The 19,605-nt window shown below is 46.2% G+C and overlaps 1 protein-coding gene across 2 annotated transcripts in view; it reads right to left on the bottom strand.

The window, feature by feature from the left end:
* The window catches only part of ADGRG2 (adhesion G protein-coupled receptor G2), a 900,557-nt gene that overhangs the window by 583,660 nt on the left and 297,292 nt on the right, over nucleotides 1–19,605 (bottom strand). Inside the window, exon 4 of one of the 2 annotated variants that reach the window (XM_085622206.1) lies at nucleotides 5,745–6,356. The exons of the other annotated variant lie outside the window; for it this stretch is intronic. Within the exon in view, the coding sequence (XP_085478332.1) occupies nucleotides 5,745–6,356 (612 nt within the window). The remainder of the gene's footprint in view (nucleotides 1–5,744; nucleotides 6,357–19,605) is intronic. 2 annotated transcript variants of the gene reach the window in all.

Genomic DNA, 19,605 nt, shown 5'->3' with positions numbered 1-19,605 from the left:
TTGCAAGCAAATTTGCACAAACTGGTTAGCCACTGCCGATTGGCCTGAAAACAAGAGAAGACCTCCGAACCTTCTGTTCTGATAAGTACTCTTTCCCTGTCACATTTGTTTAATAGTTTTTAGTTTTTGTGTCTAATGGGTGGGATATTTTCAAATTGAATGTTTACACTGCACTAATCTGGACTGGCTTTGTTGAAGTCAATCTTGCGAATTTGCACATATCGCCTAACGACAACAGAGGTTGATTTAATCTTCTGTATTGATAAGCACTTTTTCCCCTTTAAAAACATTTTTTTTTTTTTTTTTTTTAAAACCTTTATTCGTGCATCTTAAAAGAACAAATACGGGCCTACAACCGTCAGGCCGGCCACGATACAGTAAAGCACTGATACCCACATTACAGCCCCCGTGCATCAACGGTCAGGATTAACAACAGGTTATGAATTACATACTGGAGATATCTTTGAAACCCGGGGAAGGAGAGGTGAAGGTTAATTTTAAGTTTTTTAATAATTTTATCAGAGAAAAAAGTCAATGAAGGATAAGAGCAAAGTAGATTCGAGTCCGCAAGATAGCTTCACCACACGGGCGAGCAGCAACATCAGTAAGAACAACAATGGGAGTAAAATCTCAATCAGTGAGGCGGTGCAGAGATATATCAGGATAGTCACATGAGCAAGTACGCGCCCCTCCAGAGCCGCCCCCACTCGATCCACCCCACACCCGGACCCCGAATCGAAGAAAGTAGAGCACAGAGACATAAAAGAAGAAAGGCCCATAGAACTAATTGAGAACAGAGTATTACCCCCCCACCCTACACCAATGCGGAGGCTACGGCCTACCCCCCCCCCCAGCATAGTGCCTGTCGCCCAATGAACCCGAAATATAGAGAAGAGAGAAAGTAGGAACAGAGTAAAGAAGGGAAGAAAGCAGAAAAGAAGGTGGGGAGGAGCCCACTGGACACCAGAGCGCCCCGAACCATCAGCCAGTTATGGCCCCCACACACTGGAAGCCCTCTACGCCAACAAACGGCATGCAAAGATACCATGGCACCACAGTTTAAGCAAGGGATACAAGTCGCGACGAGTGCGCGCAAAACATACATACAGTCCCAGTCCCAGGCCAGCCCGTCCATAAACCATAGCGATAGAAGTCAGTCTAGCCCTGGCCCGATCGCGGGCTTGGGATTAAACCAGCTCCTGCGTGAAGGCCCCGTGTCCCGAGCAGACAAAGACAAGATGGCCGCTTGTGAGAGGATGGTGAAGTAGGATCACGAAATGGCCGCCGACCACCGATTGGGGTCCCTCGTTGCACCACATAAAATCCAAACCTGGCAAGTAAGGTACAGGAGTTCCAGAAAAAGGCAGCAGTGGGCCACCGCGGACGGTCCCTCGAAGCCGTTAGGTATCGCTCAGCAGGATAGCCTCGCGGACGCGGTGAGGCAGGGAACAATGAAGCAGGCAGCCATGACCAGGAAGACAAAGTATCCGCAGTTGAGGTGGAGAGCGGTGGACCCTGGGCGCCGGGAGCGCTAGATGAAGGCACCAGTGTAGCACAATCATACACCGCCGCTGCGTCCCCGCAAGAGGACAAGAGCACCGGGAGACCCACGCCCTGTGGATGACAAACAGTGCGCTCACGGCCCGCAGCCGACAGTATGGGGTCAAACCTCTCACTCAGCGCCTGCAGGCCAGCGCACATCTGTAGTTGAAAGTCCCGCAGGACAGCCAGAACGGAGCCGCATGTCAGCGGAAGCCGGGCCCCAACATCGGCAGCAATCCGGGACGGCACTGTGGAGCTGGTGTCCGGAAGAGGGAGGGCGAAGTGGGCAGCGGGCGAGACCGGAGTATCACCCCCCAGCCGCGAGCAGGCACTCAACGCCATGTTTTGCCGCTATACGGTGCAATGGCCAGGGGGGGGGGGTCGTGGCAAGGGGTCAATTCCCCTCAGGTCTACGCCGCAACAGGAAAGGCCGACAGTCGCTTATCTTCTCGCCGGTCCCCCTCGCCGCTGGCTAGGCAATAGGCAAAGGGGGCAGCAGCCCCCCGCAGCTCGGTCCTCAGAGCGGGGCAGGAGACTCACCGCACCGGGGCCCACCCCACAGCTCCAGCCCGTCAGGCACAGGGTGCAGAAGGTGTCCGGCCGTCTCTCCCCGAGCTCATCCGGCAACGATCCATGGTGCAAGGCGAGATCGGGACCGCGGGGCTCAGGTTAGCGCTAGCTGGTCCGGTAACTGCGGAGCTTCCAGGAGGCCGGCAAAGGCCGTAAGGGCGCAGGGTTTCAGTGCCGAGGACAAAAGCACCCAGAACTCGGGCATCCGGGCGGGTTGAGACTCCGGGAAAGCAGCAGCGCGGTCAGCGCGTCTTCGCACACGGTGCACCTCGAGAATCGGCAAGGATGAGCATCAGGATAGTAGTCCGAGGCCACGGACCGACGGAGCCGGGCGCTCAAGCGTCTGCTCCGGTCGCCATCTTGGCTCCTCCCCCTTAAAAACATTTTTTAATCGTTTTAACTGCTGAAATTCAATGGAGATATGTTTTCAGATCCAATGTTATGCTGCTCTAGTCTGGATTTGCTCTGTTCAAGCTTCTTTTTAATTAGGGAGGGCAACATAAATGAAAGAAATCTGCGTTCGGCTCGGTGCTCTGAAATCGCTGTTGAATGTATTTTAGCCTATGGATTATGGCAAACAAATTCTTAACAAACAAAATCTCTCTGTATGTTTAAGTAGGGAACATGGGACCTGGTTTTATCGTATCCAACAAACACAGACACTGATGCTGCAGATTGGAGGTGGGTGGAAATAGAAATAATCCTGTGATTCATATGCCTGAGACCCCCCATTGTGAGGTGCTTCTACTCGCTATGGTTCTGGAGATGCCAAATGTAAGGTATAGTGAGCCAAAACGGTTTTCCCCAGGTGCATTGCACTGATATTGGATGGTTCAACTTAAATTCATGAGTCTGGCACGCAGTGTCAAAGTCAGGAAGTCACATTCGACTGTCTTTACTCTCTGAAGTGTATCTCCAGTTCCCCATCATTACTGCTATTGATAGTGAGGTCACAAACTAGCATGAGTGTGAGGAAGCAGCCTTGGAACTGATTCATTTTGCACAGTCACCAGCAGGATGACCTGCAAGGTATGAATGTGCAATTGGGAGACGGTTTTAGGTGATTTACATCTAATGTAAAGCATCTTGAGCTTATTATTTAATAAGGTCAAAACAAACATGGTCAAAGACAACATACATGCTGCTGAGTAATATGGACAAAGACTTCGCAAGATGGTCATCACTGCATCTGTCTATTTGGGGATACGTACTGGTGACCAAGATGGTAGTGGGACCATGCTTAAACTACCTCTTAGGTATGCCAAGATATGCCATCAAAGCTCTTAAAAGGAGTTTAGTGCCATATAAAAAGTTTCATATGGGCAGGCAGAATTCCCAGGTTTAAGCCCTCAAAACCACAGACAGACATGAGATCAAGAAGCATGAGGCTGCCTGATATTTTCCAATACCACCTATCCCAACTTGTGTATTTTTATGAGACATGCATAGACTTCCCCAACGTGGGTAAAACTTGAGACACAAAACATGGGACTCTGAGCCAGTGTTTTTTAACTCTATTGCAAGCATCACACATCTGTCCTGACCCCACCCTACCCCCACCAAACCAATTGACATGCAACTCCTCGAACAAGTCACCTGTGCAAAGGTATTAATTTGATAGACAACCTAATAGATGAGAGACTTCCAAGTCCTTTGATTTCCTCCAAAATGAGTTTTGTCTACCACCACAGACTCAATACACGAAATATAGACAACGGCAGCACCAACTGGTTGCGCAGCATAGGACCGGTATGCTCCCTCTATCAGCCTCGCTGATCAGTGCTTACCTGGATAGGTTGGAACAGGAGAGAGGAGTAGTAGTAGGACTATATCAGGCTCTAAAACTGTGCTATACTCCGAATCTATTTCCCAATAGAAAAGTACTCAGATGTCAGATACTCTTAGACACTGAATACTCAGAAGGGGATTGATCAACGTGAATAAATACCTGTTACAGTGAACTGAGCAAGGAACGCCTTAAAGTAAACGCACTCAAAACCATGCACAGCTGGTGCTGGTCCCCGCCAAGCTACACCGAGCGGGGATATACCTCACTGACCCCTGATGGAGATGCACCTAAATGAGTTGTGAATTTAAGCATATCTTGTGGTCCTGTACCGGGGTCTCTGGATACTGGCAGAAGATTTTCCATACACTACATGTCAACAGCAACTGTTCATTCATGCCATCGTCAAAACCAAGCATTCCGCATTCCATCACAGACTTCGAGCATCCAAGCCCGCTGAAGAAGATGGATGGACAGCCCTGTCTCCATCCAAAATGTGAATGTGCCAGGACAGCCAATCACCATAAATGCCCTCGGAGGGGAATAAATATCTGAACTCATGTGACATGAAGCACAAGAACGTGCTATTTACAAATAAAATGTTGGTTTTCAACAGGATTTGCAACCCATGTTTAGAATACTACAGGGCCCTCCCAAATAGTTGATTCCCCATCTTTTCCCTTCTTTTCCCCCTAGGCCTACACGCACAATACTTCCCTTAAGATTAGGACAAATGATATAAAAGATGAACAGCACTTTACATTCTTTTGAATAGGTTTCTAGTCTTCACAAGGTGCACTTCATAATTTGCTGTGGGTCAGAAAAAGGGGCAGGAATCGTATTTGTTATTCTCTATGAGTCAATGTAAATTTCAAGTGATCTGGTCACGATTTTGTAATCCTATCATCAATTTTTTAAACCAATAAATGTGTTTTTTAAATGAAAAAGTGGGACACACGATAGGGAGGTGTCGGTGGCTGAAGGGGTAGAAAATGTATCACGCATAAATAATTCTTTCAAGCACAACTGCGAAAGAGGATAACGTTACTTAGCTGATGGTCCCTTCAGATGGGCCATGCGTTTAGAGATTTGCACAGAACATAAAGCCAGAAAATCTAAGGATTATATTCATGGCTGGAACAGCAATAGCTTTGTCCTGAGGAAGTGAAACGTCATTATTGCGAGATACATTTGACAAAAAGGATTTCGAGTAGAAGTAGATAAGGGAAAATGAAATCTTTGTATTTGAAGAATAAACTTCTGGGATTTGAATAAGGATATAAAATGAACCAATCGATACATGAACATTCCCTGTACGTACTTCACTGTTTTTTAGAGTTAACTTTAAGACCAGTCTAGCCTGATTGGTTGATGAACAAATGAGCATTTGCTATTGAGCTTTCAGTGGTGAATGCTTGCTTTGTTTCTTCTTCTCTGAAATCAACCCTTGTTCTTTGTTTCTGGCAGATCCAGTAAAGACATTGAACGCCATATACACACATGTATATCTTAAATAAAATTAGGATTTTCCCACCATGCTTTACTAGGGAGACTGGGGTTGTGACTGTGCTTTATGTGGCTTTGGCCCACTCTCAAGAAACGTTTTCCAGTCACCTCTTGCTCAGAATCTGGTGGAGTATACCGACAACAGTGTAAAACATTAACTCAACATCAGATTCTGATGTTAACAGTGTTCACAAAAGACATATTTACAGTTCCGAGTGCCAACTACGCAAATTTCCAATTAAAATCAAAGGAGAACACACTCTTCCAATTTAGAAATTTCTACATTGTTATCAAAAATTGCGTTACGGATATCAAAGCAAGATTAAATGTTGGTACCCACCACAGTGTAATGACGTGTCAATCTGAAATGGGGACTCTCCATAAATCCAGTCCTCTGTGGCCCAGTTTATCATGTTCCCTTCTGAGCAGTCCAGAGAAACATTTGTTTGAGCTTTGTCCCACATTCGAAACATGTAGAGCGATCCAATGAATCCGACGGAACCCGATGTGTTCATGCCCGCCACCTGGGAACAACCCAGGGACAAATTTCCACCACCAAACAATGAGGAGCGCCTTTTCAACTGTTTCCAAAGCACTGGAACGCTGTTCATGAAGAAGGTCATATTTAAGGTTGAGTGTTCCCATTGTATGCAGGTGTGATACCAGGTATCTGGATTAAGCGTCTCAGGAATAACAATTTGGTTGCCAAAGATCCATAAAATCAAACTACCGCTGTCTCCAGCCAGCCCTAACTCGTAGCCTTCTTCAGGGTAAGAGTAAGAGGGTGGTATTCTATAGGTGAAGACTGTCCACGGATTCACCACAGATGGCAAATTCAGGTACACGCAGACTAAGAAATCCGGAAGTGAAGGCAAAGACTTCTTCAACGTCACCGTTTCATTGCATGGGCTCTCGAGGACTGCTTTGTATTCACCAAGGAAGCCGGCCCAAGCTAAAAAAGAAAGCAAAGGTCATCATTTGTTTTTTTGTGAAACTCGTTTCTAAATTGCAAGTCTGAACTTTCTTTAAACTGATTGTGCAAAATGGATATATCTTGGAAAAATAAACTCAGAGCGAAGCGCTGATGTCAGGTTTAAGTTTAGGTGAACCACTTGAAGATCCTTGTAACATAAAATGATTTCACACCATGTAACGCGCCAAAAACTGAGGCCGTGTGACATAGATTGCTAAAGTTCTGGTGTAATTGTGGCCGACATCTACACTTGCATTTGGACTGGTCAGCAAGTGCAAAATTATATTGTATCCACTAATCAGTTTATGCTAATGCTGATTTTGTGTTTATACATATTTCTGCCCATTTTTGACTATGCAGCTCTTTATATGTTTCTATGTATTCTATCGATTCCCTTTGGCATTGTTCTGCTTTTGGTTACTGCATACTGGTTATAAGCCTGTGACATAATCACTGTGATCATGACTGACTCTACATAATTTTTTTTTTTTTTTAAGAAAAAAAAAAAGCAAACGATTTTGCACTTGGCAATCAGTGCAAGAGTTGGGACACCCTTTTCTGGCCCCAGTGCAATCCTGCCATCTAGACATTGGCCAGACCTCATATCCTAGTGCCCACCAACGGAAGTGTATGTGGTATTTCACCTCTGTCATTCGTAGTGCCTCACAATCGGGTTACTTGTTCTAGAATAACACAAAATAAAAGATCAGACTTAGCAGAGAAAATGTTCTTAGAAGAGACAGAATGTTGGGAGAAGGGTATAGAGTATACATTTAGGAGCCAATTGTTAACAGCAAAAACTAAACCTGAAATTGCTAATCAAATGTTCTGGCTTATCACGCCAGCCAATTGATTAAACTAGTTTAATGAACGCATTGAGTGCCAATGCTGGCACGACAGCAGAAAGGCATTTGCAGAGGGTGAAATCACTAGCCATTAGTTCAGTTTAGATGTGGTAAATGAGATGCACCCTTATTATTTCAATCATTTGATACTGATTTTTGAAAAATTGATTTCAAACATCTATTAAGTTGCTTTCGCATCTCGCATAAATAAAAAACGTCATCATGCCAAAAGAGTCTGCATATGTGCTAATGTCCTAAGCTAGCTTAAACATGTTACTCCTAATTGGTCCTTGTTTCTGGACTTTAGGAAGCTCTACCCAATTAGGTTGTTTTTGAAAATTAAGGATTGTAATCTCTTTGATTAGGTTGTCTTTTCTCCAAACGGAGCTTTCTCCAAAACTGGGTTTAAATTCTGTAAATCTTCATTTTCTGTAACTTTTGTTTGATTAATGTAATAATGTATGATTGAAGCATATGCATTTTGTCATCCGCATTTGTTATATATTGTACAGCTAAGTAAACTATACATTAACATTCATAAACCTAAATGGAAAGCACAAGTTGAGGACCAACACTCAAGTATAGGGACTAGTACTTTATTTACATCATCAAAGTTAAACCTAGAGCAAGAGAGACAAAGGCAGAAAAGGAAGATAGTATGTAAAAGAAAAGGAAGAGGCCAAGGGCCCAGACGGAAGAAGGAAACAAAAAAGGCTTAGGGCAAACAAAACCTGTTATTTTATTTTCTGACTCACAAAGTGAGGGTATAGTAAGCAGTCTAGCTTACAGAACACACAAAGCCTTACTCTCCAAACCTTCCAACTATCTTGCCCAGAAACTGGCCAGCTCACAACGGCAGTGGACACTGGGAGGCAAAGATGATATTCTACTTAAGAGCTGAGTATTTACGAAAGAAAAAAACTAAAACAGTCCTTCACTGGAAGCGCATCTAGGATGTGGAACTCTACTACCCCCACTGACCATGAGAACAATTGAGTGACATGACACATTGGAAGAAAAGTGCAGAACTTGTTTTGTCTGTGCCATTTGCAGTCATGAAGACCTTCTGTATCACAGACACTACGTCAGGAAAGAAGTATAAAAGGATTATGCAATGCAATGCAATGTTGCATTTATGTGTGTTCATTCCACCCTAACTACTCCACTCACTCGGAGTATTGGCCTAAAACATTACATTACGTTGTTGAGTTTTACTATATTGTTAGAGACTGTTTTTTTTTTTTTACAGTAAATGACTCTCTTAACTGATTGACTTAAATAGAAAAAGGAAAAGAGACCCAGAAAAGGGCAAAATGGACCCAAGAGGAGGAACACTGAAAAATGTCAGGTCAGCGCTAGGAACTGGTACCGCACCAGGTCAAGGGTGGAAGCAGGGCTAAGAAAACAGGAACATTGGTACAACCCAGAAGGAGACGGGAGAGAAAAGATCATGGCCTATCCATAACAAATACGGAAAACAGGATTACTACAGAGCACCCTTGGAAGAAGCTGAGGCAAGCAGAATACACATGGGTACCACTCCTTAGGAAAAATGCACGATGCCCAGCCTAGAAAGCTAGCCCACAGTGTGCTCAAGGACAGTGGAGAAGTGAAGGCAGGCAGTGACACAAGTTAAGTGAACTGATGAGCATGAGAAAAACAACAAAAAGGACATCAGCTGCGTAAAAATGGAACATGAGATCAAGGAGCTTGTGCTATTGACTTGGTAGTGAAGAGCTTTGAAAAAAAAGCATTAAAAAGGACAAAGGAAGTAGGTAGAGCAGACGCAGAGGTCAAGGTTACATTCCCCGACATCCGTATGACTGGTGCAGGTAGAACAGGTTGGGGATATGCAAAAGACGGGGAAGGTTTCCAATTGGGCAGGATCGGGAAAAGAAACAAGTAAATTGAAAGCGAAGACAGTCATCAGAAGTTTAAAAAAAACACAGACAAAAACAAGATGGACAGGGAGGACAGCCATCAACCAGCTGGCATGCAAGCACCAAACCATATGAGACAAAATGGGGGCCAGAGGTCTGATAAAGGTAAATGGAGAAAAAAGGATGTGGAGCAGTGGATCAAGAATAATGGAAGACTACCAAATAATGTGTTCCAACACATATCTAGGTAACAGTGGACGGGTGGAGGAGGTAATGGAACCACAAACACTGAAAAGCTTCGTAGAAAGAGAGGAGAGAATCAGATGCTCAAGACAGGGGCAGTGGAAACAATAAAGTAAGTACAAATATCATTCCCACCGCCAGCATAGAAGAAGACAACGTGGGCAGAAATCAGGGCTCTTCTAATGGAGTCTACAAAAGAGAGCATCTGGGCATGCGAATAAATAAATGTTTCTCTCACACTAGGAAGTGAGATGCAATCTGGGGTCCAAGGACGTGGAAAGTGAGCAGCTGAGCAAGGGCAGTGTTTCCCCAATCAGGGAAATGGGCGTCAGAGTATATCATAGACCCAATTGTTTACTTAAGAGATTTTCTGATAGGAGTCTCCCAATGTCTAAATATATCAAACTAATAGGGAAAGTTCAGGTAAAGGTTTAGTGGTTGGTGTGGCTCTGATACATCAAATATCTTTGTTCAAAGATGCATTAAGAACATGGAGGAGATGAGGATTATGGTGGACAGCTGCCAGAAGCTGGCACCAGTGGGAACCAGTGGTTCATACAACAAGCTGACTCCAAATCCATTGTTAGCTGGTGTATGTGCCCAATTGGTGCAAAGCAAGACTCTCTACAAATGCACTAGGTTGCCAAATAAAAGTTAGTGACAAAGTATCTCCTGCTGACATGCGATGACATGCAAACAGAGCCCAGAACGGGAGGCAGAATAATGCCAATATTCCTTGAGTTCATGCTGAACCTATTTCTATTGGTCCTTGATCACTACAAAGCACAAGGAAATATGGTTGTTCTAATTATAGTAAACCAGGGGTACAGAAAGTGACTTCTGGCAACCCATATTATGAGCTACTGCCCTCAGGGGGCGTGGCTTGGAGGCCAATGATGGCAGACGCGTGAGCCTGTTGCTCTGCGCCGGCTCGATTATAATCCTACGATATCCAAAAGCAGGGTGGGCAGCGAGGCATGTACAAATTACCTACAATACTGGAGAACACTGAACTCCGGCTGTGAGCGGTTGGAACCCTGAGAAAGGCACAATAGCTGAGCCGCATCAGCGACCCGCTGAAGGCATGAATGCCCAAAATGGCGGCCCCGGGTTGCTGAATGGAGCTAGTCTGAAGTACAAGCGGCCCAGGTGCCCCGGGAGGTAACTGCACTCAGCGAATGTTGGAGCAGCCGCGAGCCCTGAGAAAACACTAGAGAGCAGCCCTCCTTGCTGCAGTACTGCAAGGTTCGAGAAAGCAGCTAGTGCAGCCCTAAGACGGAAGTTTGTCGGAGCAGCTGGGGTGCTCTGGGAGATACAGAGGCCTATGTGAACCGAGACCGGGCACCACAAAACAGATCTTCTCGGCCGACCCTTGGGGCAAAATCGCAGAGAGCAGCAGTCTATGGCTGGAGGCGAAGCGAAGGTCACTTGAGTTGGAGAGGAGATGGAGCGCTGGCAGGTGAGGCAGCACTGCCTGAAATTACAGAGCCCTTCTTGTGCCGCGGACGCACAGGCCTTCAGACCGTTGAGGGCGAGGGGAAATCTGTATGTGCCTGGCTGGACATTGGGGACTGGGCTGTGCGCGGCGAGAAAAGGGTCCCCTCTGGGCATCTGGGAGCACTGGATGTGGGACACTGTTGCCCTCAGGAGAGGAGCCTTACCTCTGCCTGTTGTTACTCCTGATGGAGTTGGTCCCTTGGCCCCAGGCTTTTTGCCCGAACTCTGCAATTTGCCAATCCTGAGAAGATCAGCACAAGAACCCCACCCCTTTGAGGTGTATACTCGCTGACTGGTGGCAGGAATTCCTGAACCCTCTTAAATTCCAGAGAAACGGGTGGGTAAAATCCCTCTGAGATGGGCTGATGTGGTGATGAAGGGAGCCTCGTCAGGACTACGGGATTCGAGGCCCGAATCGGGCGCGGTGGTGACCCGGCGGCTGCTCTTGTGCAGTGGGGGGCCCTGACTGGTCCGCCCCATCTCCCTCTTTTATCCTATGGATTACAGGAACACAGTGAGAGTTGCTCAGGACTCTGGGCCCGGTCAGAGGCCCTTGATGGACTTGTCAGTAGACCGGGTGAAGGGAAATCGACTTGGATGAGCCATAGAAGGTAGCAAGCCATTGCTGTAGGCCCTAGTCGGTTCTGTCTAGATAAAGTGCTCACACCTTGCACCCCTCGTAGTGTTCTGTGCACCTGTTTGGGATAGCTGGGAGCCCCGTGTAGATCCTGAGCCTCGGCCTGCTTCTCGTGGCTCAGTGAGGACCCTGGATTGTGGTGGGTGCGAGCTCCCTGGAAATACCCAGGCACCGCTTCTCTCTATAATCCTCTGCTGTCGGGCACGGAGACTTGCACCTCACCAATTTAGTTGGCAAATACTCATAGTACAAAGGGGGACTGGGGAGCAACTGGAAGCAGCCTGGGTCTGGCATCGCATACTGTGCCTACCCACAGAGCAATATCGTGGTAGTGTCTTCCATCGGGATCCTGCTGAGGATCCTGGAGAACCACCCTCTGTGGTGATGGGAAAGGCCAGAGCAAAGGCGGCCAGAGTGCCATTGGATCGGAGAAATGACGCCCCTGAACAATGGCAAGAAGCTTTTGCTGTGGTGGACCCAGTACAGCAGCAAATTGCTGATATTATTGGCAGGATCCAGGGATTGGATTGGGCACTGGGGATTGAAGGACACCTTGAGTAAACAGCACTTGGAGGATGGGGACTATTTGTATTACTCACCCATACTCCAGTTGCACACAAGGCTAGATGCCTTTTTATGCTCCCCTGGTCTGTTAGAAGACCCTTGTATTAAGGAAACCCTGGGTGTCGCAGTTGATGATTACTACCAATGCATGAATGGCATCCACAGTACTGGTGGAGTGGGAGGCACTTAAGGTGGTGACAAGGAGGTTCTGCCTGGGACAGGGTATTGGAGCACAGCGAGAACTGCACCAGGGACTGAAGGACCTAGAGGATAGGCTGCATTGGTTGGACAATGCACAGGGCCCAGAAATTGCTGGCCAGCGACCATTAAAGGAAGCACGAGCACTGTATAATCAAGCCCTTGAAAGGCTGAGGTGTCATGATTGCAGGGGGTACGTTACCAAGGTATAGGAGGAAGAAGGGAGACCAGGACAATTACTGGCATGACTGATTAAACCGGAGATACGCGGCTCCCCGGTTACTCACGTTCGAACTAGAACTGGAGAATCTAGCCCAGAGGCCAATAATTCTATTTTCTGTGGCTATTATGAGATCCTGGATAGAGCGCCTCCCGGATTCCCCAAGAGAAGCAGAGACCTTTTCTGACCCAGTTAACTCTTAAGTCACTAGACCAACAGGTGAGGACAATGTTAGGTGGCTCGGTGACAGCCTAGGAGATCCAGGGGGCTATTAAGAGCATGGCCACAGGTAAAACCCCGGGCCCGGACAATCTCCCTGCAGAGTTTTATTCTGTGTACGCATCAAATCTGGCTCCCCGTCTGGAAACCCTATATACGGAATCTCTGTGGCTCAGGCAGCTGCCGGAGTCAGCCAGGGATGCGTTGATGATTCCGCTCCCCAAGATTACTACTGAGGGCAGTGCCGGCTTTTGGGCGGTGCGAGCGGTGCCACCGCACCAGGTGCCAAGGCCAGGGGGCGCCGTTTGGGCTCTGAAATTGGCGCCAGTCGCATTGCCCAAAAGCCTGCACTGCTGAACATCAAGCTTTCTTTTCCAGGACGTTAATCTTCCTAGAAACATAAGACAGTGTTAATTAGATCAGGAGGCACACTTTTATGCCCACCCATGAGCTGCAGTAAAAGTAAACATTTGTTTTGCTTATGAGTCAGAAAATAAAATAAAAGGTTTCGCGTTAACATTTCAGTATGTCTTCTTGCCGCCTTGATTGCTAGAGATAGCCTACGTCCGCTCAATTTTGTGTAAGTCACTTTCAGTTTTTTAATTTAAACAAAGTAAGTTGTAGGCAGGGCTGGCTCTGTGGCAGTGCAACATATATTATAGTTTTAAATGCACTTACTGCCGCATTCTTTGCTTCCAGCAATTTTCTGGCAACAATAAACATGTCACGATAACTCCGGTGATTAATGTTTTTTATTAAGAGAGAGATCGAACTTTCAGTTGTGAAAGTTGTGATTTATTGTAAGGTAGCATAGAGGGTTAATGTGCCTGCTGCAAAGAACGTGTACCATGCAGATCTCAAAGAACATATCATGTAAATATGTCTACTGCTTTTGTCAGAGAGATCCTATTCTTGCAGTTTTTAAGTTAAAATCCTAATGTAGAACAGTGAGCAATTAGCTGTCATCACAGAGCTGCATGAAAACTGCATGGTATAGGTTACGATTTTATCCCCAGTCTTTTATTATCTTAATGTTGCAAAATGGGTTGATTGGGGCCGAAATCAAATCTTATTTTTAAAGAGAACCCCCAGCCATGGTGTTCAGTTTTATATTCTAATTTTGCCCTTCTCTAGACCAAGCAGTCTTAAACTATACTGCCTACAAGTATGGATGACATGACTCCTATTGTAGTCCTATGTCTTATGTAATGTTTCTCATACTGATATACACACGTATAATTGATTCAGTGGCATAGCAAGGTGGGGGGGAGGGGTGGTCCGCTCCAGGTGGCATGAGTTTTGGCAGCGGCGGCCTCTCCCGCTCTTACCTGCCATCTAGGGGTAGCAATCCCCCCCCCCCCCCCCCACTCTTCAATCGACTGCAACGGGGTGGAAAACGCAGTGACCTCCACGGACAGCCAAAAGGCTAGCTATGGCACTGGATTGATTGTCTCTGTATAATATGTGTGATGTAAAAAGCTCTGACACCCTACACTGGTATGAGTGTTGCTATAAAATTTAATGAATCCATTAGAAATTAGTTATGGAGACTTGAGGTGCACTGTTGAAGGGTGGTAGTGAGGGAATCCCTAACGGAGGTGGTCATTGGGGGCGCCAACAAACATTGTCGCACAGGGCGCCACCAGCGCTAAAGCCGGCCCTGACTGAGGGGGCACATGTTACAGATTTGCGACCACTCTCCATGCTCAATATGGACTTTAAAATCTCTAGCAAGATACTGGCACTCTGTTTACGCCCATATATGTCAACACTAATTCATACAGACCAGAACGTCTTTATCCCAACCCGGAGTACCTTGTTCAACCTACATAGACTGTATTCATAGCTGTACCACCCTGGAGTGAGGATTCTCCCTCAGGCTGCCCTCCTGTCAATAGACTTGGAGAAGGCCTTTGACACTGTACGATGGGATTACCTGTTCGAGTCCATGAGGCTGACGGGTCTTGAAAATGACTGGGTGAAATGGGCAAAGGTGCTTTACGAACATCCCATGGCAAGAGTCAAGACAGGCAAAACAGTCTCCACACAATATTGAGTTTTCTGTGGCACCCGACAAGGATGCCCACTATCACCTCTCTTATTCGCTTTGCTGATCAAACAGTTAGCAGCGTTGTTTCGTCAGGGAGGCGAGAGAGTGGGTCTAACTGTTGGGGGTAATGACCATATCATTTCCCTTTATGCAGACGACCTCCTGATATATCTTAGCAATGCGGTGATAGGCTCTGCAGTGGCACTTGACCTCCTGGGAAGATTTGAGCTCCTGTCTGGCCTACGGGTAAACAGATATCTAGAGATTCACATCTTCCATTCCCTAGATGATCTGAGGGAGGGGAATCTTGGGAGAGCACTTAGGTGCTCTTTACCTCTCCCGATTATGGCCCGAGTTTTACTATCCAAGATGGTCATATTGCCACTTTTACCATATTTCTTTATTAATCTTCTGACTGCGGTGCCTGCTGGGTGGTTGTGGCAGCAGGATGTTCTGTTGCAAAATCTTATATGGGAGAAGGGGCGTCGGAGGGTGTCCTTAGCAACTCTGCAGCGCCGCATGATGGAGGGTGGTCTAGGGGTGCCGAACTTTGAACTCTACTACCCGGCTTCTCAGTTACGGTGGTTGGCACAATGGTTGGAGGGCAATGGCTCAGAGGGGGCAGATTTGATGGACTACGGTGACCGCACTACACTATTGCTAGACAGAATGCTTGCTCAAGTGATGGTAATCCCTCACCAATCCCTATGGCAGACGACAGCCCTGCAGTGTTGGAAATACTGCATGGCTAAGAGGGCAGAGGTGCGCCTGTATGCCCCGGCCCTACACCCGATAGGTTTACCAGATGGCAACCTCAGAACAACATTCACCCCTGAACAACTGTCAGCCTGGACTGAAGACAGTGGGGGACTGTTATCAGCAATCTGTACTTGCCCCCTTGGAAGATCTGGTTGACGGCTTCGGGCTTTAGTCGGGTCAGTTCCTGCAGTACAAAGCCCTGACATGGACATTCAGGGTGTTGTGGAGTATAGGACGAAAGGAACCCATGACACAATGTGGTGTTGCACTCTATGCTTACTTTGGGCGAGGCACCAGGTGAAGTGGTTTTATTCCTGACTGTTAGAGATGTCCCGTACCCCATTGCAAAAACGTAGCAAATGGGAGACAGCATGAGATAGGGAACTTTCTGACCAGGAGCAGGCCAGAATTCGAGCATACCCCAAAAAGGTTTCCCGCAACACCAGGATGAAATACATGCAGTTTAATTATACACATATGACATATCTGAAACCCCATAGGCTTGGTGTCACCTACGGTGGCGAAATACATAATTGACAGAGGTGTAATCATAATGACGCTGACTTCATACAAATGACCTGGGACTGTCTTATAGTAAGTAAGTTCTGGGATGAAGCTCCGGAGATTGTAGGTGCGGTTGTGGGGCATGCACTTGAACCCACAATTGGAGTTAGCTTGCAGGAACTTTTCCCTTGACTGCCCAAATAGAAAGTAGGAGATAGATTTCTGGATTTAGCCTTGGTCCTGGCTAGGAGGCGATAGCATTAACATGGAAATCTACTAGTGGTCACAGGATCAGAGACTGGAACGGGATGTGAACCACTGGGGAGCAGAGGGAAAGGCCCTGACTAGGGAAGATGCAAGGGGAGTGAGACGCCACCCTATGGCGGAACCCTGGAGGGAAATTCTGGAGAATTAGGAGCACCCAGAGAGGTACTGTAGTGGAATGGAGGACAGCGGAAATAGTTCTCAATCACATGGAGTACACAATAGGGTAACTGGGGACCCTATTAGGAGTAATGACGAACACTGGGAGTAAAAGTATCACTGGTGAGGAATTTGGAGATACATGAGCACTTACAAATAATATGGGAGTAGCTACTTTGAGGAATCACCCCCCACCTAAGAGATTTGGGGAGAATAACCCAGCAGATGGCTGGTGGACTGACAGGCACCTCGATTCATTGGCCACCCTCCCTGCCCATCACGTCCCCAAGCCTGCTTCCTTTTCCCCGATATGCTCATAGAAAACTTAACCACCCCTGTGCTGAAAGTTAGTTAATAGTTAATTTTTCTCTGTTTTCCATAATCTGGGTCACTTTCCCTAGAGACCCCCTTCCCATATCAGGTTGCATACCATTGAAAGATTAAATGTCAAAATTATTAGGCAATGCATTGGGCCACCACAATTATGTGGGCATTGCCAGAGACTCTGGCTCCTGGGGTTAAGTTATGCACCAGGTTACTAAGAGTAGTGATATGGTCAAAATTGGAAACAGCGGCCGAGTCATATTGGTTTACTGTGATGATGAACTGTATTTTAAATTGAACCTCATGCAATGTTGTGAGCAGGTACATCCGAAAGATGTAACATTTAAATGGCAATAAAAATATGTTGGAAAAACAAATGTGCAACTGTCCTCAGCACATTAGTTTCGTCCTTGGCCAATGTGCTCTCATAAGACAGTATGACCACCGATACAGAAAGGATTAGAGGATAGGACAATAAAAAAGATATTCAATAATGATGACCACATCCAGTCTACAATCAGCAGACACCTATTTAACTTTAATTCCCTGTAAATTGGTATCTCCTGTGTGCTTCCTAAAGGGTAATGCTTGCATAAGTTTCAGCCACTTGGAATGCTTGAAATATTCTTAAACACCATCACTGCAACTACAGGGTGGACTACGAGTCCCAGAGCTCTTCAGGGCAAAGGAGGAGGCCCCTGTAATTAACCGCACCTGCCTGCCTACAACGCTATATAGCGTACGCTCCTGACACGCTGTACGGGATGTGCCTGTGCGAAGTCTGGGCAACTTGGGGGCCCGCCCTGTGCCCGTCAGTCCTAAGAAGAGGCAGGGCAGGGCCACCCCTCCCCCCCCCGGCTCTGTGTTTGGCCACTGTTTATCAACTTGGCCAGTTTACCGGCACACACCTCATCATTGCCCCTACCACCCATCTCTCCATAGCTGTGGGATTTTGTGTGCCTGAAAGTGTAAATAAGGTGAAGTGTCTAGTCAGGTGTCTCCAAAGCGTAGCTACTGAGCTACCAGTAGCTCTCCAGCTGCGTGTGAGTAACTCTCCTGTGTTCAGCCCAGCCTATAACTACTGAAGCTTTTGCTTGGTTGAATTATTATATGTATATCACCCTTTAAAAGCATATATTCAAGACAAAAATGTGTGTATTTTCATAACTCATAAGCTGATGTATGTAGAAAAATAGTTGACTTTTCAGTAAGTGTTTAAAGTCATTATTTGAGTTGGAGAGATTTATTACTCATATTTATACTTTGGTGCCAGGGGGATTGCAACTATGGTTTGTAGGTAAATCCCATGTAATATTTCAGTTCAAATTATCAAAGCCTTTTTGGCATTATTGCTGGAAACCCTGCCCAATGCACCGATGTGATAATATGACACTCTTGGACATGGAGTTCACTTTTACATCACTAGTATTAGTAGCTCGTGATGGTTTTCATTGAACAGAAGTAGTTTTTGTTACAGAAAAGGTTAGAGACCCCTGGTCTAGTGGATGCGTGGCCTGGTTGCAGATCCTGACGAGGTCTTTAAGCTTTGCCTCTACTTTGACTAGAGGCGACTTTCTTTCTATTTTTATGGACTAAGGTAGTGTATCTTCTCGCTGCAACCAGTGATCCCTCTCATTTAACAAAGATTTTAGGGTAAATTGTTTTCCGAAATAGACACAGCAAGCCTTCTCCACCTGACCAGATGGACAGAAGCTTTGTGCAGTCCTGGTGCAAGTTCAGGAACTGCTAATTTCTGATGTTTTTGGTTGTATTCTGCTCTTCTCTGTATTTTACTGCTAAACAGGAATAAACTGTAGCTTTTATTTTGTTTCTTAATTTGATTGTGTATTTCTACTTTAGGCCTTCTCCTCATGGTGCTTTGTGCGTGGGTTTTCTTTTCTAACTAGAGCCTGTCTAGTCAAAGATAGAAACGTATAGGTTTGTATTACTCGCATTGTGTGTTTTAAGAGGCCCATGGGTGAATGCAAAGCCTCAGAACACGCCCAAGGATCATCCAAGCAAAGTGATAAGGAAGGTGACCATTTGTACTTTAAACTAAATTGATTTATTAATTAGGGAGTTGATCCATGGAAATAAAAGCCCACAAAATAGGACACAGAGTAGAGCAGCTAAGAAATCGAAGTCAGCTGTGTGCACATTACCTTGTATGTTCAAAAAGAAAGATGTTGGTAATGCTCCTGGTACAGATGTAACTTTCAGTGCAGCTGATTCAGCAGCTTGTACAGATGACCCCGGACCCCCATGGGATATCCCTGTAGAACCTACTATTATATGGAGCAACAGGTTTGTGCCTTGTGCAAGTGATTAAGGGGGGGGCCCATTTCACTTGAACTGCCATCGAAGCAGATTGGTCCTAGGTCTGCTACAGACCACCTGCTATGTCATCCAGATCTTGTGGGTGTCAATAAGAGAGATCAAAGAAAAGATAGGGGCCCTTAAAGCAATGGTTTCTCATTTATCAGGCTTGGGGAACCAGCTAGTGGGATCAGTAGCAGAAACAAAACACCATCAAGACAAGACTGGAGGAGCCTGCATACAGGGCTACTGGCTCCTCCAGCCTTGTCTTGATGGTGTTTTGTTTATGCTACTGGTCCCACTAGTTGGTTCATTTTAATCTTGTCATCCGACTTGGATACATCATTTCCTCAAGTCATTAGGTTGGCAGAAGACTTCGGCAGGGTGTCTGGCAACGAAGTCAATGCTGGAAAAATGGAAATTATGGCATGGAACCTGCCAAGGGGTCCTTACCAAACTAAGGATGGCATGAGGTATTTGGGGGTCAAAATTGTCCCTAATATCGAGGAGATAGCAAAGGTGAATCTCTCAAATATTCTTAAAGAGAGC

Source organism: Triturus cristatus, chromosome 8 (genome assembly GCF_964204655.1).
Source record: "Triturus cristatus chromosome 8, aTriCri1.1, whole genome shotgun sequence".
Lineage (NCBI taxonomy): Eukaryota > Metazoa > Chordata > Amphibia > Caudata > Salamandridae > Triturus > Triturus cristatus.
Note: the sequence above shows the minus strand (reverse complement) of the source record. Positions and strands in the feature narration are given on the sequence as shown.